Raw genomic sequence first — 16,342 nt, forward strand, 5'->3', positions numbered from 1 at the left:
TAGTGAAGTGTTGCACAACAACTTGTTTGGGTTAAAACACCTGTGACCAAAAACATACACTATTCTAGGCGTTAGAAACACCCATAAAAGCCACAAAAACACTCACTCTATGTGTGTGTGTGCTTTTCTAAAAAAAAAAATAAAATCTGATAACATTTGTTTTTTCTCTCTTACATGTCTTACAACCTGGCTTGCATTTCCAGCTGGCTTACTGTATAATGAGGCATTGAGACAGGAATTTAAGGATCTTTGAATCAGGTGAATGGTCTTAAGCTACAGCTAAGCTAAACTGCAGCTATTTTAAGAGGCCAGCCCACCAGGATAATGTGTCATTTGTTTCCCCGAGCACCAGAGGTCTTTGAAAAAGAGATTTTTAAATGAATACACAGTGGCTCATGCTTAACCCAGCAGTCGCTGTCTATAGTAAACATGAGATCAGACTGTTAAAGATTTTGAGCATGTTTTTTTCTTGTTAATGAATGACTCAGCAGCTTTTTATTGAAGTTTGAAGTTCAACTGCTAATAGTCAAGAGGAAAAAACCCCTTTGAACAGTTCAACACATCTTAAGAGACACTCTGATCTGAAACTGAGTAGCTAAAAATATTTAAACAATGGCTGTGAGAAAAAACAAAAATCAAACAGGGTCTGGATCACAGCTATGCCCCCAGAAGTACATTGTTGTTGTTATTTAATTTTTCTTTCTTCTGTGTGGTCATCAGAATTAAAATACTTTATGGATCCCAGGGGGGAAATTGCTTTGTTACAGAAGCTCAGTTAAAATATAAAAACAAAAGTTTGGGACAGCGCAGTAGTCTGGTGGTTATCGGTGTTGCCGCTTAGCAAGAAGAAGTTTTTGGGTTCAAATGCAGGCTGGGGTCTCTCTGTGAGGAGTTTGCATGTCTGCGTGTGTTCCTTCCTGGTAATATGGATTTCCTCTACAGTCCAAAGACATGTGAGAGATTAGGTCAATTGGTGATTCTCCAAACTTTCTTTAAAAAGATAAGTAAAGTGCAATGTTAAACTAAATATTTAAAATTAAAGAATACTGTGTGCTCTTAAGGGTGAAAATAGCGCAGGTGTCACAAGTTGTTTGGTACTTAATTGAAACACAGACCAAAATAATATTTTCCCCAATCTTCCAGTGAGTCTTGCTGCAAATGGGAAACAGATTATGGAAATACAATGCCACAATGATAAGACAGCAAATGTGACACAACAGGCATGTCCAGCCTTTCTCGAGTAATTACAGTTTCCATGCACCTTAAGGTATCTCGATTTTCTGTCAATTTACTCTAGACTGTGTTACATGTTGGTGCGTCTTTATACGAAACACATACACATAGAAATGTTAGTCTTGGTTATTTTCAAGACCAATAACATGTTATAAATTAATGTCCCCAATGACAAATAAATTATGACTGGTGCCACTTCAGAATAAACAACGCAGCAACATACTAATAAGAGCATGTTGAAGCTAATAGTTTTGACACTGTAGTTTTTCTTCTGCGCCTTTAATTCAAATACAAAACAGACTGATGTCGCTATTTATACATTTTGACTCCCTGGTAAGAGATAAAAAAAGAGGGGGAGAGAGTGACAACAGCTATTCTTGGCGTATACTTGTATACTTCCTCTTCATTTATAGGTGAGTTGCGTTGTTATTGGCTGGAGATGAAACGTGTGACCTCTTCCTCTGTCTTCCATGGCAACTTCAAGCAGTCGGAGGAGCAGGGGGATATGGGAGGAGCGAGCGCTTGAGCTCCAGGTGGTCGCGCAGACTGCGTAAAAACGCACGACAAACTATTACGAAACGAATCGCGATCGTCACCTAGCTTCTGACACGTCTATGAATGAGCCGCTAACGGAGAAAGCGGTCTCGATTCTCGGCTGGAGAAACCACCGAGAGAGTTCAAAGGCTAGGGTGATGCGTCGCTGAAAGAGTTATCAAGAAAAGACGGACAAAGCGACGCAGGACAGTGCGGGGTCGACTTCAGAGTTTCTCATACAACTTTTTTTTTTCTCTATAGGACCGACACGGTCCATTTCAGCGACAAGTGGAGATATGTTTAAGAAAACCAAGAGTAAAGTGCTGGTGGATTACGCGTCAGAGGAGGACGACATGTCCTGGCACTATCATCACTCCTACAAGGTAATGACACGGATAAAAAGCAAACAGAGGCATTCACTGCTAATAATGGTACGCTTATACTCTGATGAACTCGGGAAGCTGTAAAATTGTAGCAATACAAACAAAAAAACGAAAACTGTATCAAAATGATTGATTTCACCTGTTCAGGCTTTTTAAAAATGACTTTAATAAACACAAATAAGAATATAAAGTAGCCTGAATAATTATACATCTGTTTAAATAATGACAAATCATAATTCTTCTATTTCTTATGTTTTCTTCTCATAAAAGTTGCCAAATAGACTTCAAACAAAGAAATGGAGGAGGTGCACAAGTGCTGAAACTCAGGTTAGAAAATGCAGCTTGGAGGTCAAAGAAGGGAGCCTGAATCTAAGAGCTAGAGTGTGTGGACTAATTTTGGCACAATACTGCTCAAGTATAAGAAATATAATTTAAATTAAAACGTAATAAAATAAAATACAGGAGGGTAAATTCAGCATGTTATTATAGAGATGGATATGATTTAATGTACAGTAGGTTAGGTTTTACATGCAACTTTGAATCTATTTGCAGTTTTCGTAAAGGTCAGAGGTGTGATTGGTACTTAAGAAGGCATGGTTCACTAATGCCTGTTTGTTGTGGGTTGTGTTTTTTTCTTCTTCTTTTTTTGTTACCCATATTTTCCAGGTAAACAATAAGAGTGTGAGAGGTCTAAAGAACCTCTGTATCACCACTTGTAAGCAGCTGGGCTCTGTCATGCTGATGGGAGCATGGGGGAGGATGCATACGCACCCACAGACACACAAGGATAGCCAGCCACGACTCATTGCTCATAAGAAATAGCAAGGTGACATGTTTATCAGTTGAGATTCTTGTGGTGGTGTTTTTAACCACTTGGATCAGGTTTTGAGTAAAAACCTATGTTGAGTGAGCATAAGGTGCTCACATCTAGTTGAATAGTGAAGCTCCAGTGAAAGAGGAGGAGGACGGGCGGCTTCCAAATCTCTGGATACATAGATAAATCTGTTAAAACTCATGGGATATTTTATTCCTCATAAAGGTTGGAGGCACAACATAATGTGCTTTTGTCATGCTTGCGGTATGTAATCAGCTTACTGTATGCATGATCAAAGCTTCTTTAAAAGGCCAGCCATGATTTTAGGTTTCTTTTTGGTAGAGCGAGTAGTGAATCACATTTTTAAGGACATTTGCAACACCAATTACATAAAAATGCTCTCCTTAATCATATCAGTGTCATATTTTACTCACTGCCTGCACCTCCATCCCTGTATACACCTCAGACTACATGTATACATTTGTCATGCAGTACACAATTGGGAAAATCCACCAACATCATTTCCCAACATTTTTCATCTGCTGTTGTGACAGTGCTGATATCTGTGACCCTTGGCTTAGTTTTATCAACCTCCAATAATAACGCATGTTTCCCTTACATGTGTAGGGGACAGAGCTGCTCTGAGTTCACTTTGTGTCTCTGTCGCCAGTGGTCACAAACAAAAAACTATAAACTGACCTAGGATCAGAGCAGCAGCTGCTCTTTAGAGATCCTGGGAAAGCAATCAAGGAGGAGGTGGGTGGAGGGGGGGTCTTGTCCCGTCTGCATGGCAGTAAAGTACATAAAAGGGTCAGGGGTCAGATCATAAAATGCTGTAAACACAGCAAAGACCCAACAGGATGAAGTCAGGATTAAAGTTATGATAACAAAGTCTGCAAAGGAAAGATTTTTTCCTTCCAGTTATTCAAACTGACGTAGCTGCACTGTCTGATTTACCACATGCAGAGCAACCGAAGAGGAGAGCGAAGCGAATCTGCAGCATTTTTGTATCACAATGAAATTGCAGGGATAGCCTTTTGAATTCTTCTGTACTTTTTAAACAAAAAACAAGAAAGACCCCCCCCCCCCCCCCCCAAAAAAAAAGGATTAATCCACTTTAAAGCTACAAAAAGTACCAAATCTACTAATTATCTTGACAAATCGAGGACAGAAAATAGACGAGATGACAGCCTGTAAGCACAACATGGGAAAAACACATGACTACTTAAGTGATAATCATGAAGAAAACCAAAATGGTCTTGTTGAGGCTGTCGATTGAGCTCTGTCCTGAACTTTGTGCTGAGTCACACTGTATGGAGTTTTTTTTTCTGTACCATTTTTCGGTATTAAGTGTAGCTTTCCTGAAAAAGAGAACATTGCTGGAAACTACTCAAAACAACAATAGTCTGATCTGTTGGCTACTGTGCGCCTACACTCAAGCCATCAGGGGTCAAGTTTCTGCTTAGGAGAATCTGAAATCCTGCTCTTTAGCTTTCTCCACCCACATATATCCAGGTGGCCCAAGAGTCAGCCAGCGACCTTCATTGTGTTATATCTCACACCTCTTCCTCTGTTATTTTGTCTGACAAATATACTTCCACGTATTTAAATCTCCTGATCAAAATCTTATTTTTGCTTATCGTCATCACAAGACAGCAGATCTCTTTGGTTGTAATAGTGGAGAGACCTGCAGTCGGACAGATACGGACAAGTAAAACACAAAGACAGGGAGGGAGAAAAGAGCAAGAGCAGAGAAATGCATAGCCTGAAGTTACTATCATTCCTTTTGTCTATGAACAGTGCACCGGGGTGACAGCAGGCCCTGTGCCTGCTTGCTTTTGCCACTCACTTCTACTGAAGTTCAACAAGTTGCAAGCAGCTGTCAGCTTGCAGAAGGTGTGTTTGCCTGTTTGTCTGTGGCTTACTGCAGTAACACTCCTAAATGCTTATATAAAACCACCATGACTGTGAAGTGGGGTAATAAGAGTATACATCACGTCTAGCGAACCTTTGAAGGCCTCACTTCTAAATCATTGAGTCATAAAGAGGATAGTAAAGGAAATGTGATCCCCTGCTGAAGGGAACAGAGTTGAGTTCCTGGACCTCAGACACTTGTTTGGTCTCACAAGTTTGCCTCAGTCCAACACTAAAAATGTCATAAATAGGATCTGTCTGAATGCTTTCTACATTTAGCTGTTCAATACGGGGACCAGGAGATGGCTTGTTTAACTTGGGATGAAGAATGGGAACAGTGGGGGAGTCTATTTTATGAAGCCGTTTAGTATAAGGTTATTTAGTTTTTTTTTTGATGAAAGAAGGAGAGCCAGCAGAGAAAATATGGGGATTGCAAAAACAACCTGATAAAGACTACACGGATGGATAACAAGGAACAGGTGAGTTTAATCCGACACTTGGGAGAGTGGGGAAACGATCAAAGGAGGGAAGTAAAAGCCACAAAAGGATCAAACCTTCAAAATAAAACAGGAAATAAACTGAAAGAGGTACATGTTAAGGAATCAACAGCACAAACAAAGAGAAAAGTAGGGGTAATGACAACTGGGATAAAATGCAGATGATGATAAGCCCAAAAAATGTAGGTATACATCAATTCAAATGATGTGGCTAGAGTGTTAATAGTGGTGCTCTGTTCATTCTGCTTCCATGAACAAGCATGTGGCCTTTCTCTCCATTTACAGGCTTTCTTTTAAGCCGAGCAAACTTGCTTGGTATTCAGTCTACAGGCGTGATACTGGCATGCATGCCCTCATTTAACCTTTGGCAAAAATGTAAATAAGCACATTTCCCAAGACATTAAACTGTTTCCTTAAATGCTTTCTGTGTCCCTGGGTTTGGAGAATGTGGAGTATAAATATCGCTTCTTTGGTATTGGAATTCAGAGTGGTTCTTTATCGCCCGGCAAGCTCGGTTGTGAAACACTGCGCTTAAATGTGTGCAGACACAAAGAGGGAAAGTGAGAATGCAAAAAAGGCCGCCCTGGGGGTGTGAAATAAGAACTCCTGATCTCTGTTGTTAGGAGGATTTTTTTCCAAAACACTACTCCCCCTTGCCCTGAATCTCCTCCCCCCCCTCACACTCTCTGTTCTGAAGTTGTTAATGCTTTTTACGCTCAAACAGTAGTCAGCAATTGTGTGAGACTGTATCTTTGATCAGCTCAGGTGGCGGAGACCCAGCAGACTTTGCTCAGACATGTCCAACCACCATCTCTCCTCCTTTGTCCCATAGAGTTTGGAGATGTTAAAAGTTAATGCAGCTTTGATCATTTAGCAGGAATTCTGGCGCCGCTCCTATAGAGGCTTGGCTGTACAATTAATGACTTCAATCAACCTACTTATCATGATTTAATATCCTTAAGTCTTCTGGGGCAAGTTAAGTAATAAAACTGCAAGATATGGATGATGGGATGTGTCATTTAAAATTCTAAAGGAGTCTGAAGTTTATCAAACTGTAAAGTATTTTCAAGTGCAAATATTGCTTTTGAAAAATGCTTTTGCTTATTGTCACATTTGGCATCTTGGTGTAGAAGTTGAGACAGTTAGACTCTAAGAAGAGATACAAGTTAGATGTAAATACAGCTGAAATAAAACGATGGCGTGAAATAACACTGACACTGTAAGCCGAAATAATGGCTGGTATAAATACTTATGCCATGATTTGGAAGAGATGACAGAGGTGTCAGGTGACTGAAACTGGTGGGCAGGTGGTAAAAGAAAAGGACCTGGAAATGTCCACAAGAATTCCAGGAAAAAGTGAGGTGGAAAAAGTGTCGTAAGGGAATGACTGAGGTAGTGACAAAGATAATGATCCTCAATATATTTTGTAGTGGTTTGTATTTAGGTGTGATGTTTTACTAGGAGTGTACTTCCACAAAAACATAAAGTGTATTTCAAATTTAATATGAAAGAATGCCGATTTTATTTACCCACCTCTATTTGAATACATTAAACTATACTTGTTCATTCAGTTATTGTGGTAATTTTATGACGCTAACAAATGAAAACACTCTTGTAGCATGTAACTAAATGATTACTGTTCTGATAAAAACTCCATTAGGTTTACAGTAAACTTTAGTACTTCTACTTTCAGAGCAAGTGCTTTCTTGCTGCAGGCCTAATTCATCCATTTCACACAAATGCCCTTTTTCCTATACCTAAGCACTTTTAAGCTAGTGTTCACGCATCAGGGGCAACTCTGGGTTTGGGATGATTGCCGAGGATACTTCAAATTGTAGACTAGAGGAGCTTTGTGGAAGTGCAAATATAACGGTCTTGGAAAAAAAATGAAAATTTAGTGAACTGTTATTGTTTGCTTCTTTCTGTTTCTTGCATATTTCTTGTGGGTGTGCAACTATAGTTAAACCCTACAATAATAAAGTGAAAACAGAGAAAACCCCAACAATCAGATGAACCCCTATGAGCAAACGATTTGGCAACAATGGAAAGGAAAAACTCCCTTTTAACAGGAAGAAACCCCCAGCAGAACCAGGCTCAGAGAGCCTGGTTCTGCATCCCAGTCTGCTTTTAAATACTCTAGAAAACATGTATGCTATGCCTTCTAAGGATGCTGCCTAAGGGAAGCATATGTAATGTAAACAGAATTGGTCCTAGGAAAGAACCCTGTGGAACTCCATAGTTAAAGTATTTGAAGAAGCCTCCCCATTTACATGAAGAAATTGGAGTCTATTAGATGGATATGAGTCAAACCACTGCAGCGCAGTGCTTTTATTACCTACAGCTTGCTCTAATCACTATAATATTCCTTTAACAATGTATATAACCTACTACAGTCTTGAGGAGTCATTGTGGAATAAAAGTGGATAAACATGCAAGTATTAAAGCAGACCATAAAAATTGCTTATATAAATAATAAGAGGTAGAATATTGGTGAATGGAGTTATTTACATGGTTAAACAAAATGCACAAGCCCATTGGCAATTATATAAAAGCCAAAACAAAGGGTGTCAAATAATAACACAAATACAACGTCTATATTAAAAACAGTCTGCAGACTGAAACACAATGAGACCAAAATAGCTCTGTTCAGTCCACATATTGTTGAGGACCATTAAGGGAAGAGGTCATGGGTTTGTTTTCTCTCCCTTTTGTTTAAATCTGCCCTCAGAGCTTAGTGGTTTCCCCCCATCTCTCCCAGCTCTCTATCCATCCATCCCTCCATCCCTCCATCCCTCTATCTCGCACTCCAAATACGGTGTGTTTGTGTTAGCACTTGAAAACGGTTGCCTCCCTTTTTTTTTTTTTTTTTTTAACAGGAAGGCATGCGCACAGTCCGCAAACACACAATCCCTGCTTTAAAATGTGAGAGTTTCTGTTTTGGGGCGGGGAAAGGTTGCTATTTGTCTTAACTCACTGCGGGTGTATGTGTGTCCTAGGACAAAGACATACAAGGAGAGGAAGAGGATGAGGAAGCCGTCACTGCAGTCTCCAAGGTAAACAGCACCTTCACAGCTATTCAGACAGAACACAGACGCAAACACACTATCTGCTTCCAAACATACATCAGGTTACACAGTTGACACGTGATGGTTGTCCGCTCAAAGATATGCACTCAGGCGACCCACGCTTATCTTTCTGTGCACACGCTCAGAACATCGCAGGAATCGACCCTGAAAGAGTCAATTTTATGTCGCCCAAAACATCCAGATGCTTTAAATGGCCAATGCTCTGTCAGTTCACACACGCACGCATGCACAAGCTCAGTGTCACTGCACTGTTTATCTGTAAACACACCAGCTGTCAGCCATCATCCCCCGTCTTATCCTTAACCTTATCGCTGGAAAACTGTCTGGGTTGTTTTGTCACTGTGTGCGTTTGTATTGTCAGCCTTATCCCAAGAAAGAAAAAAATAGGTTATTTTGACCTTTCAGTGGACTGTTTCTTTTATTTAAATCACTTCATTTCAGTCATCTAAGGTATCGGTTTTTATTTTGTAGGAACCTCTGATGTCATATCACAACATGGTTTTGTAAATAGTTTGAGCAAAGCAAAATTACAAATTGGAATATTTTCCATTCAAAATCATGATGCAGGTGCATTTGTAGCTGAAGACAAGTACAAGGCCACTTTTCTGGGAATCCTCTTGTTTTTCAGCAGGTACTTGAGGGTCACCAGCATTTTGCCCCTTAACTTGTATGCCTTGCCTCAGTGGATCAGAGAAAATAAAGTTAGTCTTCACTTGCAGAAGGCTTCAACCTGCGAGTTTTCATCAACCATAACCATATTGGGCTTGCTAACTCTCTAGTGGCACTCTTTAATGCTTTACTTTCCTAGCTGATCTTCTGCAGGAAATCGTGCACTGTTCACAGCCAACTTTGACAGGAAATGACACTGCGTGCCATTCTTTGACAAAGGCCTCATCAGCCAGATTTTACTACATGGCTTTCTTCAGATCATGAAAAATGGACAGCGTGTCCTCCTGGAGCACAACAAGTTTGACTAGCAAGATGGTTTTTGTGCACCTACATAGGAGAATCACATCTGGGTGGAGTGCGGGAAGACTTTCTGAGATCTGGTTGCATCTCCTAGTTAGAGGTGTGGTGCAAAATGTGGGGCAGGCAGTTGTTGTTGCCTTTGAAGCAACATCCCCTTCCCTTTGGAGGCTGATAGCCTCAAGTGGTGACGGCCTGGAGTTTATTAGCTTTGACCGTCCATTTGGTGATTTCTCTTACGGCTTTATTATGCCTCAGCCTGTAGCAGACATCTCTCGGTGCTTTGGGACATCCAATTAAGATGTGTTTCAGGGTTCAACCAGGCCTGCTCCACACTGCATACAGGTTGTGTAATCATAGTGATGTTCATTAAGACCATACATTTAAAACCCCTAAAATTAACCAAACATGTTTATGAGAAAGAAACAATGATTGAAATGTATTACTGTGACTGTGTGTAAGCATCCATCACAGTTTGCACACAGCCTTCCTGGTTCATTTGAAACTTCTAGTGCGTGTGTACATTTTTTCTGTTTAATAAGCAAGCATCTTAAAACCTGTCTGACTGCTTATATTTGACTTTGTCCAGGCACTGATACATGTAGCACTAATTATGTCAGTCAGTACTGCATCCTCACAGCTCTTAGAAACAATGACCAAAATAATTAATATAAGATTTAAGGAGTCACAAATTAGCTGAGCTGAAAGTGAGTCTGCTGGAGGAAAGCTCTGATCAGCTAAATCAGCTTGGTCATCACTGCTGTAAATATAATAAACAGTGGTTTTATTTTGAGGGTTTGAGGACATGTGTCCTTTGTCTGTGGAGGTGAGTTTTATCTCAGCGCTCTGTTCATCTTATAATCTGTGCTGACGGCGGTCCTTTACTCAAAGGCGTGCTGTGTGTGAACTTGTTAAGTCTGATTTGAAACCGCACACAGGTGATTCATTGTCTTTCAACCCCGGCTGGTTGCTCGCTTTATTGTATAGCCACTGTATTCGACTCAGTTCACAGGACATATTTCATACACCGTCCTGTTTGTGAGGACGGGGTGGCCGAGCTGGAGAAGGGAAGGAAACTGAGCATTCTTTCGAGGAGCTGGGCTTTTTGGAGTGGAACAATCAGTGTGGAAGAAAAACAAGGCTGAAAATAGCCACAGACACTGTGGAAGGCTGCAATTCTTTCACCCTCTGTTGTTCCAGCTCATATTAGGACTCACTAAGTGCACAGGGAGCCCTGAAAGTGGAGGTTACCTGTTGCTGTTTCACTCTACGATGCTTCAACAATGTTCATTAAGCTTAATGAACATGCTTTTGTACTTAAAAATAGGCTTTCATGGGCAGATGCTTCTTTACTTTCAGAACTACCACTCTGTTCTATACATTTTATCTAATGCTAAAAATAATGAATTGAATAATTAATTGGTTAACGAGTCAAACTGCAAATTAATGGACAAAAAACATACCCCAATGACTACCACATGAGGCCCCTAAAACCACTTGTGTGCTTTCAGTCCAAAGCTAAGCTAAAACAACCAGCTGCTGGCTTAAATTTTGTGGGAAATATGGGAACATGTTATTATTCACCTTATCAAATTCAAACAAGCTTATATCTTAAATGTTGTTGTTGTTGTTGTTGTTTGTTTTTTTTTTAAATTATTATTTAAAGCTGTTTTTGGTGTCATTAGAAAAAGCAAATCCACTAGAACTTTTCAAGGTATTGCACTTGACCCATAGTCCTGTGTTTTCTCTGGGCTCTGTTTACAGAATATAAAGACTGTAAATTATGCATAAAAAAAGAAGATTGGGTTAAGATATGGGCTAAGAAGACAACTCTCACCTTGCAGAGGAGAGGTAGCACAGGGCGTAGAGTGGGTTGTTTATTAATTGGAGGGTCAGTGGTTTGATTCCTGTATATGAAAGTTCAGTATCTTGGTTTGTTTGTGGTTCTACCCCTTTAAACTGTTGCTTTTGGTGCACTGGACAGTTTTTAGATCAATTATGAAATTAATTGGTGATATAAATAATGTTCATAATAACCAAGGCCTGATTGTGAGCTTAAAACCCCCCTGAATTTATCCCCAATGTGTGCAATTCATGCAGCAATCCCTCTGCTTCAATGTCAGAGGTATGGAAAGAAGAATTTGGTCCATAACACCTCCATTGTCCTGCCAAGCGTGAATAACACAGAGAGCCAGAGAGCCATTTGCTTTACCTTCTTGGCCAGTCACTGAGCTGCTTTGGATCTAGAGGCCCAGAGGTTAGAGCACAGTGGCAGAATAGGCAGGCCTCTATTTGTGCAGGCATGCATGCAAGCACATACACTCATATACGTCCATTCAGAAAGGCTCCAACTCTTTCGGGATCTCCGGTTTCTTTGCTGGACAGCTCGAACTGCTTCTGCAAACCTTATGCAGTTTACACTCGATGGCACTCGGAGAACAAGAGCTGGGCAGTCAAGAGTTGAGACAGGGTGCTGAAACAGCTGAGATGAGGTTTTGTAAATGTTTTTTGATGATAATAAACAACAGGAAACTGGTAGGGGGGCAGTTTGCCTGCAGGCATGTTCAGAATGAGAAGTGAGTGGAGGATATTTGGGATTTTTTTTTTCTACTTATAATCAAAGAGACTTCCTCTGAGTGAGATGCAGAGGGAGATATGATGCATTTTCACTGAGTAAAGTGTTTAAAGATCCATCAGAGATATGAGCTGTATCTTAAGTATTTGCATGTGTATGACTTTAGCTGGTGGAGCCTATGTAGTGGTAGTTTTGTAAAGTTTGTTTTATCTGTTGGTGACAGATCTTATCATACGTGTTCCTGTTAGGCTTTGGGAGACAGCTGATTTCATATCCAGCTCATTGTTTGTTTGTTTGTTGTAGCTGCTGGTGGCATCCTCTGGTCAGAGATCTGTGCAGGTACTGCACACAGAGCCCTGAACTAAAGTCCTTCATAGGTATGAGAACAATAAAAGCAGTTGAAAGGTCATGTCAGGGTTAAGCTCATTAATCATGTAATATTGTGTATACTGAGAATGCACACTCAAGCAAAGGCGAGCACGGATGTGAGTAGGAGTCAAGACCTTGATAGCTGACCTTGGGAATTCTTCCCAGGCGAGAAACAAAGCCAAAACTTTGTTCCGCGGTCGCTAAGGGCGGCTGCGTCAGTGCTCGGCGGAAATCTGCGAGGGCATGGCAGGGAGGAATTCTGATGTGACGGGGAGGCTGGGATTTTCAGAGGGAGTGGAGGATCTCCCGGTGGAATGTGCTCTATGCCAGTGAGGCCCATAACAGAAATTCCCCCCTCCCCAATCCAAAAAAATAAATAAAGATTGCACGTTCATCAGTGTGAACATGCTGCTCCTCTCAATTCCTGCAAAGCCAACTTTGTGAAATCCTCGTCTTCAGGGTGTATCAATCACTCACAAACAGGCATACAGAGATATCAAGCTAACATGCAACAGATGAGTGAAATCGAGTCAGATCGGCATTTCAAAAACACTCTTGTCTTGCTGGTGTCTCTCAGGAGGCCAAAGTGAAGAAGATCATGTCCAAGAAAGACAGGAGGGAGAAGAAGATGTTCTCATCTAAAGATGACGAGCGTTTCTTGCTAACTGGAGAGAAGCTGGCTGACCGCAAAGGGTGAGGTTATGCGCTTATTACCTTTATCATATTCCAAATATTTCTCTTACTAGGGGGAAAAACTGAGCTAACACAAAGTAGAATATGTGACAGAAAATAACTCCAAATGAATAATAAGAATAAGAAGCGCTCCACTGTTTTCGCTTCTATCATGGTGTAGAAGGCAATGTTGTAAGAAATGGTCTTTCTGAAATTATTGATTACCGATCAGCAGTTCTATATAGACATATTGGTTAATAGCATGCAGTAAATGCACAGTCACGTCACAACTACCCACAACATTTCTGGTTTCCATCATGTTTATACAGAGGCACTCAGTAGCCATTACTGGTCAAGTGTGTGAAGTACAAACATTTACACTCCTCACTAAATATAATGGATCCATGTCAAAACCACTTGTGTGTATATTTAGTCATGTCACAGCTACCCACAATAAATATATATATATATGTATGCATGCATGCCAAAGCTTTATTGTCCAGCTGTTGCTAACTTTCAGACCCCTTGAGGAAGTGGAACATGTATGAAGGTGGAAATCTTAATCAGTTCACTTGCTTTGATAAACAACAGGAATTCCCATATAATAGCTCACTGTAAGTGTTTCCCACCCAGACACTCGTGTTTATGTAGGACGGGGGAGGAGGGGGAGGATGGAGGGGTGGTTCTTAGTAAGTGGCTGTTATATATCAACATGTTTAAGACTACAGTTATGGTTATAAGTTTACAGGCACTCATCGTTGGAATGTATGTCATGGTGATTTTGTACTTTGAATGATTTCTTTTAACTTTTCTTCTACCAGGAATGATTGTACAGCAAACATCTGCAATGACTTTAAAAATCAAGAATTGGGTGAATGTATTTTTTTTTCTAATCCACATAGGCTCACATATCTGCATACACTCATTTAAATCTCTCCAGTTGTTTGAAATCATCAGTTCAAACAACTGCGCGTAATCAGATGTTTTTCAGATGTGGCACAACTTTTCCAAGGTTTGGAAGAAACCCCAAACTGTCATGCTCATATGAAAGAAAATTGCTTAAATGTTCAGCATTCAAAAAGTTCAAATCTGCTATAAACTGGAATGTGCTTTTTAAAAAAGTAATCAAAGATGTATGCTGTACAATCATTCCACCCAGAAAAAAAAAAATCAAAGAAATGATTAAAAAAATCCAAAATTGCCTTGATATTAAAATGTCAGTGAATGCAAATTTCTGACCACAACTGTATATTTATTTCCTGCTCAAAGGTCTCACAAGAAAATCAAGGATGAGGAGAAGGAGAAAGAGAAGAAGGACAAGCCAGAGAAGGCCAACTGCTTCTGGGAGAGTGTTACGATGACGATGAGGCAAATCTCCCCTGCCAAAAAACTGGAGAAGATAGAAGGTTGGGAACCACCACACTTGGAGAACTTCGCTGAGACTGCTCCTGATGAAGCGCTGGTAGGCAAGAGCCAAAATGGGGACGTGGCAGAGTCATCCCCCAGCTCCCTGAGCATCCCGGCGACGGCGTTAGAGCTCCCCTCCTGGTGTGGACGGGGTCAAGAGGAGGACTCCTCCCGCTACGCTAACCTGTTGGACTCCAATGATTCAACAGCTGCCGTCAAGTGGACGGCCCGTGCTAAAGTCAAGCTGGCCGGCATCAGCAGGATGAGCAGAGGGATTGTATCAGAGAGTGCAAGTGTATGGGAGGGGTTTAAATAGCAGCACTTTATACCTCTGTACTATCAATAAATCTGACAATCTGAACCAAATATTTCTTTCTATCTAGCTCTGGACACAACCAATGTTAATGTCAACATCATGCTGACATGTTGTAGTGAATCAGAATATAAGACGAAGTATTCTGACTGAATTTGTGACTTTTAAATCACAAAAACTACAACTGAACAAAGGAAAACCTTCAACTGCTGTACATTTTTATCTGCAATACTCACTGGCATGGCAATTACATAAATAATGTTGCCAAGAAATAAGAAAAGTGATTTTTATTTAATCTTTGGGGCGTCACTGGTAGAGACTCAATGAAGAATATCCTGCTGAAGACGTTTTTGTTGGCTCTCACTTCCTTCCTGTCTATGCAGTCGCAGTATGTGAGCGATGAATGTCTTAAGCCTTAACTTGTATATTAATTATGGGCTGTGCAATCACGAAACAGCTTATGACATAGCATTTACGTGTAAAATACCCGTGTGTGTTTGAGAGTGACAGAAGATGACTTTGTGGGAAGACAGCTGGCATCACGGCTCTGAGATCTGAATCTCTGCTGTTGTATTGGGGCTGATGCTGCACTTGTGCCATATCAGACTTATAATAAGGATTTCTGATCAACATTCATGTCAAAATCTACATTAAAACGGAGAAAACTACATTTCCGGCATGTAATAATTGAAAAGTGATTAAAAACTCAATGGATTTTGTAATATGCTGACAATACATTGCATTTTAATCCCCAGATGACCAACTTTGTGATCAACTCACCATCTTTATGACATGAACATTTGTAAGATCTCATCTGTAGCATCTATCCCATATGATGGCAAAGCAGCTCTGCTGGTGGTTTCATGGACGGATGTTTTTAAATCTGATGCTGGATATTTGTAATTTTGCTAATGATGGAAAAAGTAAACGCCAAACTAATACTAGGACCATTTCTCATGAGAAGCAGTAGCTCTGTGCACTTGTGCCTTGTCATTAAAATGACATCATGTGTTTGCTGTAAACGACCAATCCGCTGAGCTCATTGATGCACCTGTATGTGCTCGACCACACTTCCTGTCTCCAGTTACAAACCAGTGTCTCGGGATGCTATAAGCTTCACCAGCAGGAGCAGCAGAAGTGTTTTTGTTTTTGTTAATTCTTAAATGCTGTGTGATATATTATGTATATTGGCTATAACACATACAATGAAGAGTCTTCTTTTCCTACGATGATTTTTGTTTTCGTGCTTTCCATTGATATGTACTCATCTTTTCTTCTTTTTAAATGGGTTATTTGTTTGATACTGAAATCTGCTTCATCACAACCAGAGATCTACACATATGCAGCTCCACTGGCCGGGATGCCTGTGACTTGTATTTATTCACTAAAAGGCTGGGACTCATTTTTCTCCAGAATAAAGATCTAGACTGACACGCTGCCTCTGCTTCTTTCAACATTTTGCGAGTGAAGTAAACACACTGGACTTTGCTTTTGGAAACTATCTGGACTAATTCAGTGATCCAAACAGAAATGGTCTACTCTGATCCCCCCTCTCTCTCTCTCACACACACACACACAC

General features: G+C 40.4%; 1 protein-coding gene across 1 annotated transcript; it reads left to right on the forward strand.

Annotated features, from left to right (window-relative positions):
• Positions 1 to 1,698: 1,698 nt before the first annotated feature.
• Positions 1,699 to 16,253, forward strand: LOC147312582 (testis development-related protein). The gene is made up of 4 exons (XM_086264188.1): positions 1,699 to 2,150; positions 8,372 to 8,428; positions 12,949 to 13,064; positions 14,313 to 16,253. The coding sequence occupies exons 1-4, from the start codon at positions 2,064 to 2,066 to the stop codon at positions 14,764 to 14,766; spliced, it is 714 nt and encodes a 237-aa protein (XP_086120314.1). The 5' UTR covers positions 1,699 to 2,063; the 3' UTR covers positions 14,767 to 16,253.
• The last annotated feature ends 89 nt before the right edge of the window (positions 16,254 to 16,342 follow it).

Source organism: Aulonocara sp. 'chitande type north' Nkhata Bay, linkage group LG15 (assembly GCF_057382095.1).
Source record: "Aulonocara sp. 'chitande type north' Nkhata Bay isolate Kocher_YH1m ecotype deep benthic linkage group LG15, A_spYH_male_GT1.1, whole genome shotgun sequence".
In the NCBI taxonomy this organism is placed as follows: Eukaryota; Metazoa; Chordata; class Actinopteri; order Cichliformes; family Cichlidae; genus Aulonocara; species Aulonocara sp. 'chitande type north' Nkhata Bay.

Excerpts from the sequence above, each read along its gene's own strand:
- LOC147312582 (XM_086264188.1), top strand. The coding sequence starts at position 2,064 with ATGTTTAAGAAAACCAAGAGTAAAGTGCTGGTGGATTACGCGTCAGAG. Across the intron at positions 8,429-12,948 it reads CCGTCACTGCAGTCTCCAAG|GAGGCCAAAGTGAAGAAGAT; the intron begins GTAAACAGCACC and ends GGTGTCTCTCAG. Across the intron at positions 13,065-14,312 it reads AAGCTGGCTGACCGCAAAGG|GTCTCACAAGAAAATCAAGG; the intron begins GTGAGGTTATGC and ends TCCTGCTCAAAG.